The sequence below is a fragment of the Hylobates moloch genome, unplaced genomic scaffold (genome assembly GCF_009828535.3).
Source record: "Hylobates moloch isolate HMO894 unplaced genomic scaffold, HMol_V3 SCAFFOLD_1, whole genome shotgun sequence".
In the NCBI taxonomy this organism is placed as follows: domain Eukaryota; kingdom Metazoa; phylum Chordata; class Mammalia; order Primates; family Hylobatidae; genus Hylobates; species Hylobates moloch.
Genome location: NW_026652276.1, coordinates 40,207,605 through 40,227,321, shown reverse-complemented (window position 1 = coordinate 40,227,321; position 19,717 = coordinate 40,207,605). Strand labels below are relative to the sequence as shown.

The following is a 19,717-nucleotide window of genomic DNA, read 5'->3' as shown; positions in this document are numbered from 1 at the left end:
GGGGACTATTATGAAGGAACATGGGGAAAACTGGGAAGCATTCATAACTTAAAAAAAAAAAATCCAAGACAAAAGGCTTTTTCTAAAACCTTTCTTGCAAGACAGAGAAATGCTATCTTCACATTATGTTATTGGGTGCTATAACATCATCTGAGCTGGAGACAGCCTGCTGTAATAGCTTTGGAGTCCAAAGACCTGGGCTTGAATTCTAACCATTTTCTAGCTAAATGAACATGGGCAATTATGTAGTCCCTCTGATTCGTTTCCTTGTCTGTAAAATGGGAACAGTGATAAGGACTTCCTAATTCTTTCTTTGAGAATTCCATAAAAACAAATGCATAACAAGCTCCATGCACCATAAATGCTCAATAGATGTTTGCTTTCTTCCTGTCTCACACAAATTGTTGTACAGATGTTTCAGTAACCTAACTGCTAGCAAGTATTACCTGAATTTTAACCCGATTGTTCTCTTCTTTCACTTAGCAGTATTATTTCTTGTCCACAATAGAGGAAGCACAATTGCAGTTCTGACACTGCAATGACCTTTTATACATTTGCAGAGTTTTTCCTGGTCATTTAATTAGGAAACAACACTTATTTACCATATATAAGGCGAGTAACTCTACAAGACTCTACAAGGTCTTGTAAGAAGCTATAAGCCAAGGGGGAAAAAAAAAGAAGAATAAGAAAAATACGTGATCTGTATTTTCAAGTGTTGTTCAGTCTAGGTAGGGCGATGGGTGAAGTATACGTAAATATATGTGAAACAAACATGAACTATGTATATATGTAAAAGGATGTATGTATTGATAGTTAATATAAATTGTAATACTGAAATAAGATGTGCTATTAGGATATTTGAAGAGTAGTTTATTTGAAAAGAATATAAGTATATCCTTGTGTGCCATTAGTATTTGAAGAGTTGTATATAAACTGATTTTTTTCTTTTTTCTTTTTTTTTTTTTTTTTGAGAAGGAGTCTTGCTCTGCTACCCAGGCTGGAGTGCAGTGGTGCCATCTCGGCTCACTGCAAGCTCCACCTCCCCGGTTCAAGCGATTCTCCTGCCTCAGCCTCCTGAATAGCTGGAATTACAGGTGCCCGCCACCACGCCTGGCTAATTTTTGTATTTTTAGTAGAGACGGGGTTTCACCATGTTGGTCAGGCTGGTCTCAAACTCCTGATCTCGTGATCTGCCTGCCTTGGCCTCCCAAAGTGCTGGGATTACAGGCATGAGTCAACGCGCCCAGCCTTGTAAACTGATTTTTAAAATACAATATACAGTTAGGCATAGTTGTGTGTGCCTATAGTCCCCACTGCTTGGGAGGCTGAGGCAGGAGGATCCTTTGATCCCAGGAGTTTGGGCAACATAGTGAGACCCCCATCTCTAATAATAATAAATATAAATTTAAAATAACATTTTAAAATATGACATACTATCTTTGAATGACCACACAATTTAAAAAACAATCATTTTCTGGTTCTTTAGTGTACAGTTAGCACAGCACTTAGAAATCATAGAATAAAGTGAACAAGATGCTTCTCAAGGCCTGATCACTCTTTAGGACTCACAATGGGCTAGGTACTATGCTGGAAAGAGAAAAAATAATAATTTTCTAACCTGCTGGAGACATAGTGGTATAAATGATAACACAGCTGCTGAACGTGATGACTTTCCCACTTTGTCTGCAGAGCAAGAAACTACAGATGCAATAACAAAACTGCATTCAATGAACATGGGACTGTAGATAACAAACTAACTTCATTTCTTTGGATACATGCCCTGTATTGGGATTGCTGGATCATATGGTAGTTCCATTTTTAATATTTTGAGGAACCTCCATAGCATCTTCCATAATGGCTGTACTATTTACATGCCCACCATCAGTGTGCAAATGTTCCCTTTCCTCTACATTCTTGCCGACACCTCTTTCATCTTTTTGATAATGGTTGTGAGGCGATATCTCACCATGGTCCTAGCCTTCATTTGTCTGATGATTGATGATATTGAGCATTTTTTCATATACCTCTTGGCCATTTGTAGGTCTTCTTTTGAGAAATGTGTATTGAGGTTCTTAGTCCATTCCTGCTACCATAACAAAATCCCATAGAGCGGGCATTTTATAAAGAACAGAAATTGGCCGGGTGCAGTGGCTCACGCCTGTAATCCCAGCACTTTGGGAGGCCAAGGTGGGTGGATCACCTGAGGTCAGGAGTTCAAGACCAGCCTGGTCAATATGGTGAAACCCCATCTCTACTAAAAATACAAAAACTAGCCGAGCGTGGTGATGTGCACCTGTAGTCCCAGCTACTTGGGAGGCTGAGACAGGAGAATTGCTTGAACCCGGGAGGAGGAGGTTGCAGTGAGCCAAGATCGTGCCACTGCACTCCAGCCTGAGCAACAGAGTGAGACTTCATCTCAAAAAAAAAGGAACAGAAATTTATTTCTCACTGTTCTAGAGGCTGGAAAGTCCAAGATCAAGGCACTGTAGTCTGTTGTCCAGTGAGAGATTTGGTCTCCAAGTTAGTGCCTTGTCGCTGCATCCTCCAGAGAGGACAAATGCTGTGTCCTTACATGGTGGAAGGGTAGAAGAGCAAACAGGCCTGACTGATTCCCTCTAACTCCTTTATAAGGGCATTCATCTCTGTTCTTGTGTCCTAATCACATGCTAAAGGCTGCACCTTTTAATACTGTTGCATTGGGGATAAAGTTTCAACATGAATTATGAAGAGAATACAAACATTTAAACCATAACAAGTCCTTTGCCCACTTTTTTTTTTGGAGACTGAGTCTCACTCTGTTGCCCAGGCTGGAATGCAGTGGCTTGATGCTGGCTCACTGCAACCTACGCCTCCTGGGTTCAAGCAATTCTCCTGCCTCAGCTTCCAGAGTAGCTGGGATTACAGGTGTGCACCACCATGCCCAGCTAATTTTGTATATTTAGTAGTAGAGACAGAGTTTCACCATGTTAGCCAGGCTGATCTCAAACTCTCGACTTCTGGTGATCTGCCTGCCTCGGCCTCCCGAAGTGCTGGGATTACAGTCGTGAGCCACCGTGCCCAGCCCTTTGCCTACTGTTTAATAGGGTTGTCTTCTTGCTATTGAGTTCCTTATATATTTTTGATATTAACCCCTTATCAAATGTATGGCTTGCAAATATTTTCTCCCATTGAAGGCTGTCTCTTCACTCTAATGATTGTTTCCTTTGCTGTGAAGACACTTTTCAGTTTTATTTATTCCCATTTGTCTATTTTCACATTTGTTGCCTATAAGCAGGTTAGAAAATTATGCAGATTATAAATAGTTCCTGAATTTGTGTTTTACTAAGCATAGCATAGCCTACACAGATGAAAACAGGAAAGCTACTTCAGAATCTGTGATATTTGATGTCAGAAGTGCATCTCTGAAAGCAATGGGTCCATTCTAAATCTCCTAACCTCTAACCATAATTTGTTCTATATTTATCCTGAGATCTCACTCTTAGGAATAAAAACACATTGAGAAGTCCTGAATCTTTATTTTACTATTTTTCTGAAGTGCCTGTAGTGTGTGTGTTTACATCTAAATAATAGCTGTCACCACTTTCTGATCAATTTTAGAAACTAATTTTAAATAAGTGTTTTTCACAAATAATCCTGGATTTAGTTCTAAAATCAGAATAAACTATGCAAACTTTGAATCCATTAATCAAAATGCTTTTAGTTTCCATTCCAACAAAGGCAGATAAACAGCCCCTTCAGACCACTGTGGTTTGAAACATAGCACTCACTGGCTGCCTTTTAAGAGCCTTCAGGGAGGGAGTAAAACAACAATTTTTGGTTTTCAGTTTCCCAGACAGTGAAGGAGAGATTTAGTAATTTTCTCAAGTGAAAAAGAATTCAATAACTTTCAAATAGAAACTGAGATCAAATTTCCAAATAAAGTATATTGAATTTTTGTTTAAACTTTTAAAATCTCAAGCTTAAAGCTTTGAACATAAGATTAAAAAAATTTTTTTTAGTATCCATTTTGTTGGCTTTAGTTAAATATCATGCAAAGTAACCAACCATCTGGTAACTTTCACCTTAGAGAAAACATGATAGTGGTTGTTACCTATTTCTTCTATTGTTTTCTCTTCATTATCTTTGCTTTCTTTTCACTGCACTTTGCCAGCCAACAGAGGATGTATGGGTACATGTGACTCACACCCACTTGTTTACACGTGCATCTGTGCAAATACATAAGATAGTAGGTTAAAAAAGAAGAATTAGCTTCCTGTCCCCTGGCCTTCTCCCACAAAAGAATTAGTCCAGTTGGTTTTTCAAAATGGATTCCAGGATTCTTAGTGTTCCCTCGGGCTCAAGGTGGTTGATAGGAAAAGCCTATAATCCTCTCAGTCACTTTTCAGTTTGTTTGGGGAATGGATCAAAGAAGGAAGATTTTACTGAGTGGCATGATTTTTTTTATTATATGAGGGAAAATAGCACTTCACTGTCTTTTTTAAAGACAAGCTTAACAGACGCCAAAAAGTACACCTCTCAGCCAGAGTCCTAGTCAACAAGCTGATAGATATTAAGATTCTGGATTCTTCATTGATTATATTCAGTCATTGTTGGGCAATTGACTCCCTGCCATAATAATTAGGCCAGTATCTATAACCAGCATTTTACAGATGGATTCGCTAGACTCTTTCTGTAAGAGGTGTTTCTAAAAAGAGTTATAGTGAGATATGCTTCTAAGAAAAGTTATACTGTAGTAGTGTAATGAAAGCTACTAGTGTTTTTATTAGTATTTCACAAGAACAATGTTACTCTGGCTCCCATATATAACTATCTATGGGCTTTTATGATTATTCTTAAAAAAAAAATACTAAGGTAATGCCTACCAGGGAACTCATGGTGCTGGCTTCATCCAAAGTCTGAGCTGTTTTGGCTTTGTACTCCAGAAGACTTTATTTTCATTCATCTTAACTAAAAACTGGGGCTTTAAATTGGTTATTCAGGGCCGGGCGTGGTTGCTCATGCCTGAAATCCCAGCACTTTGGGAGGCCGAGGTGGGCGGATCACGAGGTCAGGAGATTGAGACCATCCTGGCTAACACGGTGAAACTCCGTCTCTACTAAAAATACAGAAAAAAAAAAAAAAAAAAAATAGCCAGGCATGGTGGCGTGCATCTGTAGTCCCAGTCCCAGGAGGCTGAGGCAGGAGAATGGCGTGAACCTGGGAGGCAGAGCTTGCAGTGAGCCGAGATCGCACCACTGCACTCCAGCCTGGGCGACAGAGAGAGACTCCATCTCAAAAAAAAAAAAAAAAAAAAAAAAAAAATCGGTAATTCAAAGCATAGACCAGCCCTTTTTCAAGTGATGTTGTTTCCATGACAATCCATCAGTGAAAAACCAAATACCATATTCCAAGCTGCTAGTCACAGAGAAAACAAGCAGATGAGATGAATGTAATAGAAAAGACTAGAGTTAGTTTTGGGGTCATCTTTAGCCAACATTCAATTGCTTGAAGGTCAGTAATCTGAATCCTTTTTAATTTGAGCACATCGGGGAACAGCTGAATACCCATGTTGAGGCATAATTTAAGCTGTCAAGTGTCTCCTGTCAATATACATGTGGTCATCTGATGTAAGGCAAATAGACAGTCACTCCTGCTTCTTTATATCCCTAGCTCCCAACATGGTGTCCTAATGCATGATAATCATGCAGTAAATGTTCAGTGATAAGAACATGACTTGGAGCAAGGCTGTATGATCTGCCTCAGTACAAGTGAGTCAGTAAGAATGCAGGCCCAGGACCATAACAATGTATTACAGTTTTGCCCAAGAAACCACAAACTTTGGAAACATTCAAGTTTCTTTCTCGTATACATCAGCTGGTGTCATGCAATGGGACATACATCTGACTCTTCCCTGTTCTTCCCTGATCTGTCCTGCATGTCTCCATACCTCTTCCATCCACCTCATCTCCCCACCTCACCTTTCTTTTTCTTTGTTTGGCTTTATATAGGTGCTGGGAGTCCCTACAGAGGATACTTGGCCGGGAGTCTCCAAACTACCTAACTACAATCCAGGTAATATTGATCTGAGCTTCTGAATACTCTGAGAATTAGTAATGTAAGGAGAGCATTGACCACGCTAACAGGGAGTTCTTGTATTGTGAACTCAGCAGCAAAGATGGGTGTAGAGGAATTTCTACATTCATATATTCCCTGACTAATCTTTGTATGAGGAAGACCCTGAAAGAGTGTGAGGTTAGATCAGTTCCCCAGCTCTGTAAAACACAAGTAGTAAGCTGAATAGAATTTGAAATGACTATTACTGTGGATTCCACATCCACTATCAAATACCCAATGGCTCAAAAGAACAACTCAAAAGATGGGCTCACTTTTGGGCCCCCTGACTGTCGTAAGTTTATTGATTAGTGTTGAATTTCATACGTATAAAAAGAAAGCTAATGCAACAGAACAGAGGTAGAGGCTCGCTAGGCCTAGGACATGCCAAGTAAGCTGTCTCTAGGTTATACTTACTAAGAGTTCATTCGTTGCCTGTAAACCTGACACTTGGTCATTGTCTCTCACACATTTCGTCTTTCAAGACTGGCTTCTGGGATGGATTTAGAAGTGCTAGAAGTGTTATCCATGGGGGAATTCTTTGAGAAGTTGTCGCAAGGCCACATCAGAGGGATCAGATTAAGCAGTAGTCACTTCAAGGATGTTGAGACAGAAGGGAGGAGACAGGCACTGAACTACAGGATGAAGGATCGTATTAGAAGCTGAAGAAGCAAATAAAGACCATGCCAAAGCTGAGCTCTCACTGGCAGGGTTGAAGGGGAGGTAAAAGGTACAGATAATGACAAGATTAGGGTGGATATGCTCCAAGCCAGATTTTTCTAGTCTTTATGGTCTTACATTGTTCCATTACTAAAAATGAAACCTTCCCAAATTGTTGTCCTTACTAACTTTTTTTTTTTTTTTTTTGAGATGGAGTTTTGCTCTTATTGCCCAGGCTGGAGTGCAGTGGCACGATCTCGGCCCACTGCAACCTCCGCCTCCTGGGTTCAAGCAATTCTCCTGCCTCACCCTCCCCAAGAAGCTGGGACTACAGGCACCCGCCACCATGCCCAGCTAATTTTTTGTATTTTTAGTAGAGGTGAGGTTTCACCATGTTGGCCAGGCTGGTCTTGAACTCCTGACCTCAGGTGATCCACTTGCTTCAGCTTCCCAAAATGCTGGGATTACAGGCATGAGCCACCGTGCCTGGCCTGTTGTCCTTACTAACTTTGGTATGAGATTATCCTGGAAGGGTTTCCTGAGAGCAAGAAATTGTAGGTAGAGTTAAAATGTGATTAAAGAAGAAAATAAAATACATAGGGAGCTGGGGACTCTTTTTCTTCTTTTCTTTAGCATCCAATACTTTTGCTTAGAGCTATCCATAGGGATCAGGCATCTTGAAGCACCAGGATTATGGAAGCCCTACAGCAAGCTAAAGACTAACTGTAAAGTCCTTTCAGCTGCTTTGTGAATGGTTATATCCATTGCTAAAAGGCCTTAAAATCATTTGCAAATGGTTTATGATTTCTAACTATTTTTCTAGAGTTTAACACCTGAGAAAAATGCCACTCTGTGGTCACAGGGCTTAGAATAGTGCCTATTTCCAATGGTCTGAGATAGAGAAAAAAGGACAAGTTTCTTGTGGAGCCGTGGTCCAGTCTGCAAATTGCTCCTATCTCCAGTTGCCATGGTTTCCAGGAGAACGTGGCTCTCATCTTTTCCTGCCCTGCTTGTACTTCTCCCTGTCTACTCTGTTCTCTATTTTCCCTCAGCTTCCTAACTGAGGATGCCAGCAGAAGTTTAGAGTCACAGATGGATTGTAGGAAACAATTTGGATGATGCCAATACAAAGCTACTGTGGTGGGCATATGCTGCTCCCCCAAACTTGAGACATTTGGGTTTCAGTTTGGTCCAGGCCATCAACAATGATCCTTAATACAAAATGTCTTGGTGAGAGCAATAATCAAGAAACTTGGCCAAAGTGCTTCCCTGCCAGATTGTGTGCTTAATAAGATAACTGGGTTCCAATAAAACAGAGGAAATATGTTGCATTTTTAAAAATTTTCTGTTGTTTCAAAACAATGTGCAGTTTTTCTGTATAAGAAGAGAAGTCTCCAGGCCCAACATCCATAGGGCTCATCATCCATTGTTTTTCTTTTAAGTTTTCAGTTTAATTCAAATAAGTCAAAAATTTTCAGGCACCTACTATCTGCCAGGTGCTGTGCCGTGCGCTAGGGCTACACAGATGGAGAGGGTGCATTCTTGGATCTCTAGTGTTTGGGTTTGGATTCATTCACCCACATTCTTTCACCAGTTCTCTTTGTTACTGGGGTGCTCATTTGTGAGCCCTGCTTCCATGGCTTGGAGAGTTTGTGGCTGTGGGCCAAGCTGAGCTTATGGAGCAAAGGGAGTCGGAACCTTAGCCATAGCCAAGATGTCTAAACCTGGATTTGGAAATCTTAAAAGTCCAGCCTATCTTGGGCCATGGGGTCAGTATTATTGATAACTCAGTCCCAAGGACTGTGTTTTAAAAGGGTCTTCAACATCTGCATTTCAGGAACATCCTCTTACGTGAGTCAGTAAGTTCCTTTTGAGCCACCCCCTACCCATCCCCATCCCTGAGCTGCTGTGGCTTCTACACACTTGAATGTCAATGATTAAGGGGAGCAGAAGACAAGCTGGGAGCCAGGAAAGTGTCACAGATGAGCACTGTGTCAGCAGCAATCTGAATGAGCTTCCCATTCCTTTCCTTTTCATTCTAAGTAGTCCTAGGAGCCCCCAAACTTTGAATCAGCCAGTACAATTTTGAGGGAGTCCAATTGTCCGGAACTTGGGAGAAACATCCAGTGTCCATCTACACCCATGCCACCATTTCTAGGCCTTATCCGGACACCTCTAGGAGGACAGCAAAGTTTCCGTTTGTACAGTTTTTAAAAAGTCACCTGATGCTGACCCAGCCAGATTTCTCTGACAGTTAATTGTTTTCTTGGAGCTTTGATGAGCAGGGTTGTAAGTTTTCTAGCCATCAATTCAGATTCTAGTGCCTGATTAAACCTGGGCAAGGTAAGAGGGTTGTATAATTTTGGAAACTTGCTTTTCCTTCCCTCCCTCCGTTCCTTCCTTCCTTCCCTTTCTCCCTCCCTCCCTTCCTTCTCTCTCTCTCTTTCCCTCCCTTCTTTCCTTCCTTCTCTCTCTTTCACTCCCTCCCTCCCTTCCTTTCTTCCTTCCTTCCTTTCTGTCTCCCCCACTCCCCATTTTAAGCAAGCTGGCTGAGAACTCTGTGTCCTCCACTTCAAAGGGCCAGTTGTCTTATTTTGATGTGGGCAGATTGAAAAGTAGGCTTTGAAAAGTAGGCGCTTTTTTTGTTTAATCTTTTCTCTTGGGATAGCTTTCAGAGCAATATATCCAAGTGTCAGTGAGGGGGTTCTGACGAGCACGGATTCCCAGACTCTCAGCAGGATCATTCTCTAACAGAAATATAAAAGTGAAATATTAAAAACCCTGGAACGTGAACTCCATCTGCAGAGTACCCAGTGTCTTGCCTGCTTTCACCAAGGGAAAAAAAATAAATCTTGAAAAAAGAGGGAGGAGAAAAAAAGTGTTTTGAGTAAGAGGTTTACAGGTTTAGTAGAGCATAGTAACATCCCCTCAAAGAAGTGGGTGTTGCTCTGTGACCCCCCAAAACGCTCCTCCTTTGACTCAGCCGCCAGAACACTCACCCTCCTCAGGCAGCACACCCCCTTTTCACATGCTAACTGAGGCGCCCGTGATTGGCTGAACAATAAACTGGTCACACTTGCTAAAGGGCTGCCGTCTTTCACACAATTAGCCAAGACACATTAATCAAGCTGGCGGGATGGGGCTGCGTGGGCCTCCTGCAGTGGGGGAGGGGAGATGGTTTGGTGAGCCTTAATAATACTCCACAGGAAGCAATAAAGAACCGCAAGCTAGCGGGGATTCTGCTATCAGAAAGTTGGAAGAGTTTAAAGCCCCAATGGATGCCATAGCTAGAATGGACAGGAGTTGTGGCGCTGAAGATCCCAGAAACTTAGAGCAAATTGAACGTTGGTCTTGGCTAAAATCTGCTAGTAGAAAACAGTACTGTGCATTCAAATGGTGAACCTCTAGAGACATTTTTACAAAGTTCCTTTAGCCTTCTTAGCTCTCCCTACCACTCCCACGACAATGCACTCAGGAGCCACTCCCCTTTGGAGACTCAAGCACTGGGCAGTGGCTATGACAAACCCTACAGTGTAGGTTTCACCATCAGAACCAATAGAAATGAAGACTATACAAGAAGCAGAGAATACCATTCTAGATGAGATTTCCATTCCTTTCCATTTTATTCAAAGTAGTCATAAGCACCCCCAAACTTTGAATTCAGCCAGTACAATTTGAGGGAGCCCAGCTGGGAGCCCAATCGAGGGTTCTCTCAATTTAGAACCAGTTAAGAGAAAGTAGTAGCTGAAAAGGTGTTGGTCCTAAACTAAGCATCTGAAGGGTATTAAAAATAGTTAATTTTGAGAGAGAAAAAGTTAACATTTGTATTTTTAATAATATTTTCAGATTTTTCTTTTTCAAATTCCCTTTAAATAGATGTTCCAATGGCAATACAGAGCTGATAAGATCGTACCTTAGAAATCAGTTTGCTACAGAATCATGTAGGGCTTTTAAGAGAATCAACTAAATATTTAGACATTTCTCAACTAAAGTAAACGGAGGCCTTACTCCTCTGGAGGTTGTCCAGTCACCATCTCATTAGATGCAAAGATCCTGTGATAAAGAGAAACTTTTTTTCCTGCCTACATGATTGCAGCCCAGTTGTGGTTTTTAATGTGTCATTGATTGTTTCATCCAACTCCTTTTGCTCCATTGAAAGGGTCTGTCATAGCTCTGTTTGCTTCCTTAAACACGGTTTTTGAAAGCGCTCATGCTGTGTGAGCTCAAATCCTAGCATTAATGTACTGCTGGGTTCATTTCACCACACTCAAAAGCGCTGAGTTTAAATCCCTCTCAATTCCATTTGAGGCACCAGAAGACTTTATCCTTCTCCACTAATGGTTCCAAGTTTACATCTAGATACTGGGGGTCAAGGACAGGAGAGGATTTAGAAATAACAGTGCATGACATTAGTCAATGCATTTGCCAAATTGGCAATTAGTTCCTGATGTGCGTGCAAAGCATTTTATTCCTGTCTCTTTGATGCTTGTTCCCATAGAGAAGGGAATAGAGTCCACAGAGGCCTTCAAACTTTTAAAGAAATATCTGCTGAAAATCATGCCTGATTTGTGACATGAGTTCAGCCGCAGGGAAGCATCCGGGATTATCCTGGTTTTTTTAGTCCCAGGAAAGAACACTGCACGTGGGAAGTTTTTCCACTAAAAGGACGTAATGAAAATCAAAAGTCAGGAAAGAGGTACTAAAAGCCCTGCAGGGACCAGAATCAGATGTACCATAAGCAACAGGCCAAGGGACGCCCACTTGTTTTTCAGTACACTTGCTTTATCAACTTCTGACCACCAGGTGGAAGCAAGAAACAGCATGGATGGCATACTGACATCGGACAGCATTGTACTGCAGCAATGCAGCCTTGTTCTAGGAATGTCTTATTTTGACCTTAAATCCAGTGTGAGAGCTTCACTGCATCTGAAACCACTATGAGACAGAAGATGATTAAAATGATCCTTGTCCCCACTGGGATGATAAAGAGCTATTCTGCTTTGGGCTCAGAAGAGTTCTGAGCAAGTCTCTGTGTTTGCTGTGAGCACAAGCTAAGGTCTGCATCTGGGTCGGCATCAGCTTGGTTGCATGAGCTATTAGCCAAGGGAGTTATTCAGTGGGTTGAACTAAGGGGAAAGATATTGATAAAAGAGGCTTTAACTGCAGGCATCAATTCATATGGAACTGTAAGTCCAAGCTCCCCCTTTTACTGTCTGGGGTAACTTGAGGAAGTTACTTATTTCCTAGTTCCCTAATCTACAAAAATGAGAGAAATCCTATCATTGTAAAAGTGTTTCCTATGTGCCAGACACAGAACATACACAATTGCTAATCCTATTACTGCCTGCCAAGATCGATGCTGGGTGGAGTAGCCCGATTCTACAGATGAGGAAACAGAGGCTTTCTCCTAGGCTCACACAGAGGCGTATACTTATTGGAAATCGGTGAAATCTGCATCCAAACCTTGTTCTCCTTTCATTAATCATGTTGTATCCCTCTGTCTCATTTTGCAGGATGAGTCTGAAAAATAAATGATATTGAATTGCATCTGCTATAGTACCTAACTTTTAGTAGGTGCTCAATAAAAGTTCCCATTCAATTTTTTTTTTTTTTTTTTTTGTTTTTTTTTTTTTTTTTTTTTTTTTTTGAGATGAAGTCTCACTTGTCACCCAGGCTGGAGTGCAGTGGCATGATCTCGGCTCACCGCAACCTCCGCCTCCTGGATTAAAGCGGTTCTCCTGCTTCAGCCTCCCGAGTAGGTAGGAATACAGGTGCACGCCACTGAACCCAGCTAATTTTTGTATTTTTAGTAGAGACAGGGTTTCACCATGCTGGCCAGGCTGGTCTCAAACTCCTGGCCTCAAGTGGTCTACCTGCCTCAGCCTCCCAAAGTGCTGGGATTACAGGTGTGAGCCACTGCCTCCATTTGGTTTTTTTACACAGTGTGGAAGTTCAGCTGCTCAGGGACTTGCCGTGGTTCAGACGTAGTGACAGGTGTGTGAGAACTGGTGCTATCTCTGCTCCCTTAGAAATCTTGGCTTCCTTCTACAGGTCAGAAATACCTCCAGGCACCAGAACTGACTTTTGTTTTTCCTTGCATGGCCTAAACCTTGCCTGAATCCGCACATCCTAAGAGCTGACTCTCAGTTTTCAAACGCCTACCTAAGTCAGTTGTGCGCCTGTTAAGGCTGTTCTTATTTGGTGATGGGTCCATTCTGCTCCCCGCACCTGGACTGCAGTGATATGTCTGCCCACTCTATGCCCACAGGGCCTTTCCCTGGGAGAATCCTTGTCATCTACATGCTACATAATGGGCATCCAGTAAGGGCTACTAAATCACAGACAACATTAGTGTTACCATTGTTAATTTCATCCAAACATGGTATAGTGGAAAGAGTGCTGAAGTTTTCTACAGAGCACAGCTGACCACTTCTAGTGCTTCTAGTATTTTACACAAGCTCCCTACCTGGCACATAATAAGTAGTCAGTAGATATTTGTGAAATGAAATCAATGACTAAGAGTTAGAAAACCTGAGTTCTAGTTCCAATTGCACCCTCTTGGGTTCTAAATAATTCTTATTGTCTGCTTTGCAAAGAAGAACATATAAGTTATTATTCACCTTATTAATGGTAATAATAATTACGATTATTGAGGACTAACTATGAGCTAGACACTTTACATATTTTACTTTACTTTGATTCACAACAGCCCTATCAGATAGAGACAATGTTGTAATCCCTACTTTATTGATGAGAGAGCTGAGGCTTTGAGAGAGGTATGTGACTTGCCTAGGGTCACCTAACCAGGAAGGGGGTGACCTAGAATATCCACACCTGTTGGACTCCAAGGGGGTCATAGCCGTATTCCACTTTACCTTAATTATCAAAGGGCAGATATAATGATTTGGTAATTAAAACAGTGCCCTGGACTGGGGACTGGCCATAAACTTTTGCAGGTTCATTTCCAAATGATTATGTCTTTCCACCCAGACCTGATTTTAGAATCTGTGAGCCTGGCGACATATTTCAGGAGTGTAATCTGAGTGGAGTTCCTACCCTGGGACTCCAGCAGCCTCCCTCGCTGCAGCTAATGAAGCCACTGGCGTTCACTGAATCTATGAACCTCGATTGGGCTCATTACTGTCTCACTTCTGGAGCGCTGCTGAAAGCTCCTGGGGAGTTACTATTAACATCTTTATTAACCCGTCCCCCAAATCAGTCAGTGAAATTAATTTAGATACACAGCCACTTTGATCTTCATTAATGGTTGCTTCTAGTTTCTACATTTATTTTTAGTTTTCTCATCTTTAATTTATTTGGTGTCAATTATTAGTTTTTATTGAGGGAGGAGTAGATGATCTTAAAGTAATTAAGATTAGGAAAAATTGCAAGTGAGTGAAAGCAGGTAAAAAGTATTTTTTCTAAAGTAAAGCCCCAAGAATATATACAATTTTAATTTATTAATTAAAAAATAATGAATAAATTTTCTTAATGTTAAGAAATAAAGTTCCTTCCAAGTTGAAGAATAAAAGAGGCCTCAAGGTGCCAAATAACATGTAAATGGCTCAAACCAGAGCCTCCTTCTCCATGTTTATGGCCAGTGCCTTGCACCATCAAGCTCTGTAAAACACAGAGCTGGGGCTGGGTGTGGTGGCTCACTCCTGTAATCCCAGCACTTTGGGAGGCCGAGGCGGGCGGATCACTTGAGGTCAGGAGTTCAAGATCAGCCTGGCCAACATGGTGAAACCCCATCTCTACTAAAAATACAAAAATTAGCCAAGTGTGGTGACAGGCACCTGTAATCCCAGCTACTCAGGAGATTGAGGCAGGAGAATCACTTGAACCCAGGAGGCAGAGGCTGCAGTGAGCCAAGATCATGCCACTGCACTCTAGCCTGGGCAACAGAGTGAGACTCCATCTCAGAAACAAAACAAAACAAAACACACATAAACAGAGCAGGTACACAAGTGGGCTCACCTGAGTTACTTTAACGTTTTAAAAGTAAGGTTTAATATATTTAGTTCATTTTTATTTTTCATCCAACCATCTACTTCTTATTTATTCAGCAAATATGTATTGAATGCTAGGTACTAGGGAATGAGAGAGTAAAAAATAAATATGACACTGGTACCTGCCTTCCGGGAATATAGTCTAGAGGGGAAAATAAATAAATAATACAATGTGGGAAGTATACTACAGCAGCATTGCCTGGGGATCTTTAAGAAGCTAGGGAAATCTTGGACTTGGCTGTCATATGACAAGAAAGAACAGGAAAATGAAAGAAAAGAAGGAACTAGGGAAACGGCCCTCTTAATTTGGGGAATTTAGGGATAGTTTTATTTATTTATTTTTTGATATGAAGTCTCACTCCGTCACCCAGGCTGGGGTACAGTGGCGCAATCTTGGCTCACTGCAACCTCCACCTCCAGGGTTCACGTGATTCTTGTGCCTCAGCTTCCCAAGTAGCTGGGATAACAGGCGTGCGGCCCCGTGCCCAGCTAATTTTTGTATTTTTAGTAGAGACGGGGGTTTCACCAGGTTGGTCAGGCTGGTCTCGAACTCCTGGCCTCAAGTGATCCACCCACCTCAGCCTTCCAAAGTGCTGGGATTACAGGCATAAGCCACCATGCCTGCCCTAGGGATGGTTTTTAAAGAAAGAGACGTGGGCTTGGCCTCCCAAAGTGCCAGGATTACAGGCATGAGCCACTGTGCCCACCACCCCTGCTATTTTATTCAAAGGAAACAAAAGGGGGAAGGAACAGATTTATAGAGAACGTAATGAGTATAAGGTTTTAACATTTTGAGATTAAGATATCTGTGGAACCACAAAATGGAGATATCTAAAAAGCAAGTAGAAATATAAACTGTGAGTACAAAAGTCCAGCCTAGAAATACAGGAGAAGTCACGTGCTTAAATCGGTATTTAAAGCCTCAGGTGTGAATTTAGTTGCCCAAAGGAGAGTGTGTAGAGAAAGAAGAAAGGACAATGAGGGAACCCTGTGGGGCCAGTACTGCAGGACTAGGTAGAGGGAAGGAAGTCTTTAGAAGCTGAGAAGAAACAGCCAGAGGAGCTAAAGGAGACCAGTAGGTAATCCTAGCAATACCATGGAAATCATATGGCCAGCACTCACTGGAGGAGGGCTGGGTTCCATGCCTGTGTATGCTCAATGCTGAGCTCAATGGCTGCATGTGGTGGTCCTTCAATATTTGTGGAGACTACAAGGAGTGGTCAATGTCAAATGATGCATCATTAAATACAACACTCACTTAGAAGCATGATCAAGCCATAGGTCAAAAATCATTTGTTGGGGTAGACAGAGTTCAGTCATGGCCCTGCCCCTGAGAGAGGGGAGAGTCCTGACTATGCCCATTCCCTCCACCTTCTCCATCCACCAGGAGCAAGGCCTGGTCTCTCCTTCCCTTACAGAGACCTCAGGAATAGGCTTTAGCGGATGGGATATTTTCTCAGAATCCACAGAAAGTTTTGATTCACAATTAGAAAAGTGATACGCTACAAATATGAGTTGGAGGAACAAGGTTGAACAATGCCAAGAAGCACCCTCAGGGAGGACACTGGCTTTTAGAGCATCCCGATGATGCTCAAAGGGGACTGTAAAGCTTGGGAAGGGCCAGGTGCGGTGGCTCACGCCTTTAATCTCAGCATTTTGGGAGGCCGAGGCGGGTGGATCACCTGAGGCCAGGAGTTCAAGACCAGCCTGGCCAACATGATGAAACCCCGTCTCTACTAAAAATACAAAAATTAGCCAGGCGTGGTGGTGTGTGCCTATAGTCCCAGCTACTTGGGAGGCTGAGGCAGGAGAATCTCTTGAACCCAGGAGGCAGAGGTTGCAGTGAGCCAAGATCGTGCCACTGCACTCCAGCCTGGGCGACAGAGCAAGATTCCATCTAAAAAAAAAAAGATTGGGAAGCCTTCAGCCAAATGCTAGAGAAACTTCCAAGCCAGCTACCTGAGGAAGAGTGAAGCAAACGGTTGTGAGGGCATGAGTGAGTGTGTGTGTGTGTGTGTGTGTGTGTGTGTGTGTGTGTGTTTGGGGTGAGGGTGAAGGGCAGGTAGGAGAAAAAGAGTTACAGATTTTGGCAGTGCAGTTTTCAAGTTACTGCTTAAGATAGTGAAATAAGGCTAACAACATTATCAACTATTTAAATATACGGTATCTCAAGAATGTGTTGTATTCAGGAAATTCCAGAGGTGTAGTTCAGTAGACAGCACTATAAGATAACCTTAGGGTGATTGTGGCAAGACTATAGTAACTAGAAAATGTTTTACCTTGAGCTAAGACTCAAAATGGTGCAGTGATGTTTTACCAATCAGTCAACAAATCTCTGTTGACTAAGGTTACCAGACTGGAAATCCGTTGTGAAATGAGCTTTATTAAATATTTATGAAAAATGGACTATTTTTACTATGGTAGCAACAGTTCTGCCCTCATTTTGATTTCACTCCACTTAGTTTGGAAATTTAAATGCTCTGCTTTATTACTTTCCTTTTGCAACTTTGCTTTTCCTGCCTCGGATTCCAATTGAACTCAAATGAGAACTCTTTTTAGAGAGAACTGCAGAGGGATGAGAAGGAGAAAAATCAGGCCTAATGATTTACTCTTGTCTTTGGAAGGAGAAGGGAAACAAGCTACCTCCAGGCCTATTATTTTTAGAGGCTATTGAAGCCGGAGAAACCAGACTCCTCTTGAAATGGTGCTGTGTGAAATGCCTATCTGTTTGTGGATCATTCTCTCACTGATCGCTCACAGCTTACCTACTGGGAAAAATCAATGGGAGAGAGGCAGGTCATTCAGCCTCAGGTTATCTGCCTGAGTGGGAGGGCAGGCCACAAATAGGCGACGGGCTTTGCTTCTGCTTAATAGCAGCTCCCTGACTGACCCGGACATATCCATTCCTGTCTCAGCTAATGTAGCTACAAAATAGAGGTGGGAGGGGCGTCAGCACAATCCTTCTACCCCAAACATGGACTCAAGTACAAAATGTTGTTACTCCTGGGGTCCTGGGGCAACTATTACAGGTCATCCTTTTCTGGCAGAATTTATGAGAACTGAATTTTCCCTTGTCATGCTTCCTCTCTCACATCCCTGAACAAACATATTAAGTATGTGTCAGACCCTATGTTCTGCAACGTTTATATACATTGATTAATTAAATTCTTACAACAACCTCATTTGAGTTGTTACAGATGAGGAAATGAGCCTCAGAGAAGTGTTTGTTGAGTTGCTGGTGAGTGATAGACCCTGCCCTCTTTGCTAGACCAAAGGTCCTCTGCCTTAGCTCCTCACTGGAAAATTCTGGAGACCACTGAAGACATAATAACAGGCCAGGCATGGTGGCTCATGCCTGTAATCCTAACACTTTGGGAGGCTGGGGCTGGAGGATTGCTGGATACCAGAGTTTGAGACCATCCTGGACAACATAGGGAGACCCCATCTCTACAAAAAATTTTAAAAATTAGCCAGAAGTGGTGGTATGCACTTATGATCCCAGCTACTCAGGAGGCTGAGGCAGGAGAATGGCTTGAGACCGGGAGGTCAAGGATGCAGTGAGCCGTGATCATGCTCATGCCATTGCACTCCAGCCTGGGCAACAGAATGGGAACCTCTTTCAAAAACCAAAAGAAACTCATAATAACAGTACAATAAGTAACCAATGTCTGGACCCTTCCCAGGCTAGTTGAATCAAACCTCAGGGCCTCCTTTCTCGTAAAGGTTTCCAGGCGATGCCAGTGTGCAACTCCCTTTGAGAACCTACCTCTCCAAAATGAGAGGTCAGAACCAAAAGAAGAAAAGGAATGAGATTAACACTTACTGAGCCCCTGCTACAGGCTGCGTGCTTAATCTTTTGTAATTCTCCCGGCAACTGGAAAATGATTCCCATTTTACAGATTTGGAAACTTCTCAATTATTTAACCAGAGAGGCTAAGCAATTTCCCTAAAGTCTCAAAGCTTGTAAGTGGCAAAAAGGAGACTTGAGCCTGGGGTTGTGTTCATGTTACCATACTACCAAGCTAAGAAACACACCACTGACCCACACTGAGGACTCAGAAGAAATCAAGTCAGACTTAGAGGAACCGGGGCTTGGAGCAAGTTAGAATTTTGGTAGAAGACATTTAGAGAAGGTTTCCAAGGAGAACTAACAATAAGGCAGAAACACCTGAGTGGGAGAGAGAGGGATGTTATGTCAGAAAGGGAGAGAAGCAGGAAAAAAGAGACAAAGAGTGACGAAATATTTATATTACATTTACTATCCTAGTTTCACAACCCTATGCAGTAGAAACTATTACTATCCCTCTTCTGCAGGTGGAAAAACTGAGGCCCAGTGAGGTTAACCAATATCTTTAGGTCACACAGCTGGTAAGAGGCATAGTGTGGGTTCACTCGGGTCCTGGGTCCAAGTGCCTGGCCGCGCATTGTTTATACTGCCCATAACTTTTCAAAGGAAGGGAAAGAGGAAGGAAAAGCACATAGGATTTATTTTGTTTAATGGTCCAGAGCAGGCATTTTGCACTCATTATTTCATTGTTTCACTTCAGGATCCTTGCGAGGTGAATACCGCCTTCAATTTGCATTGAGAAAACTGAGGGTTGCCCCTACAGAATGGGAGAAAATTTTTGCCATCTACCCATCTGACAAAGGGTTAATATCCAGAATCTACAAATAACTTAAATAAATTTAAAAAAAAAAAAACCCATCAAAAAGTAGGCAAAGGATATGAACAGACACTTCTCAAAAGAAGACATTTATGCAGCCAACAGACACATGAAAAAATGTTCGTCATCACTGGTCATCAGAGAAATGCAAATCAAAACCACAATGAGATACCATCTCACACCAGTTAGAATGGCGATCATTAAAAAGTCAGGAAACAAAAAATGCTGGAGAGGATGTGGAGAAATAGGAATGCTTTTACACTGTTGGTGGGAGTGTAAACTAGTTCAACCATT

At 42.1% G+C, this 19,717-nt stretch overlaps 1 protein-coding gene across 3 annotated transcripts in view; it reads left to right on the top strand.

Moving 5' to 3' along the window:
* CDK15 (cyclin dependent kinase 15) overlaps window positions 1–19,717 on the top strand; it is a 120,905-nt gene that overhangs the window by 74,537 nt on the left and 26,651 nt on the right. For all 3 annotated transcript variants that reach the window (XM_032754930.2, XM_058439687.1, XM_058439689.1), the window contains exon 11: window positions 5,988–6,051. In XM_032754930.2, coding sequence (XP_032610821.1) covers window positions 5,988–6,051 — 64 coding nt within the window. The remainder of the gene's footprint in view (window positions 1–5,987; window positions 6,052–19,717) is intronic.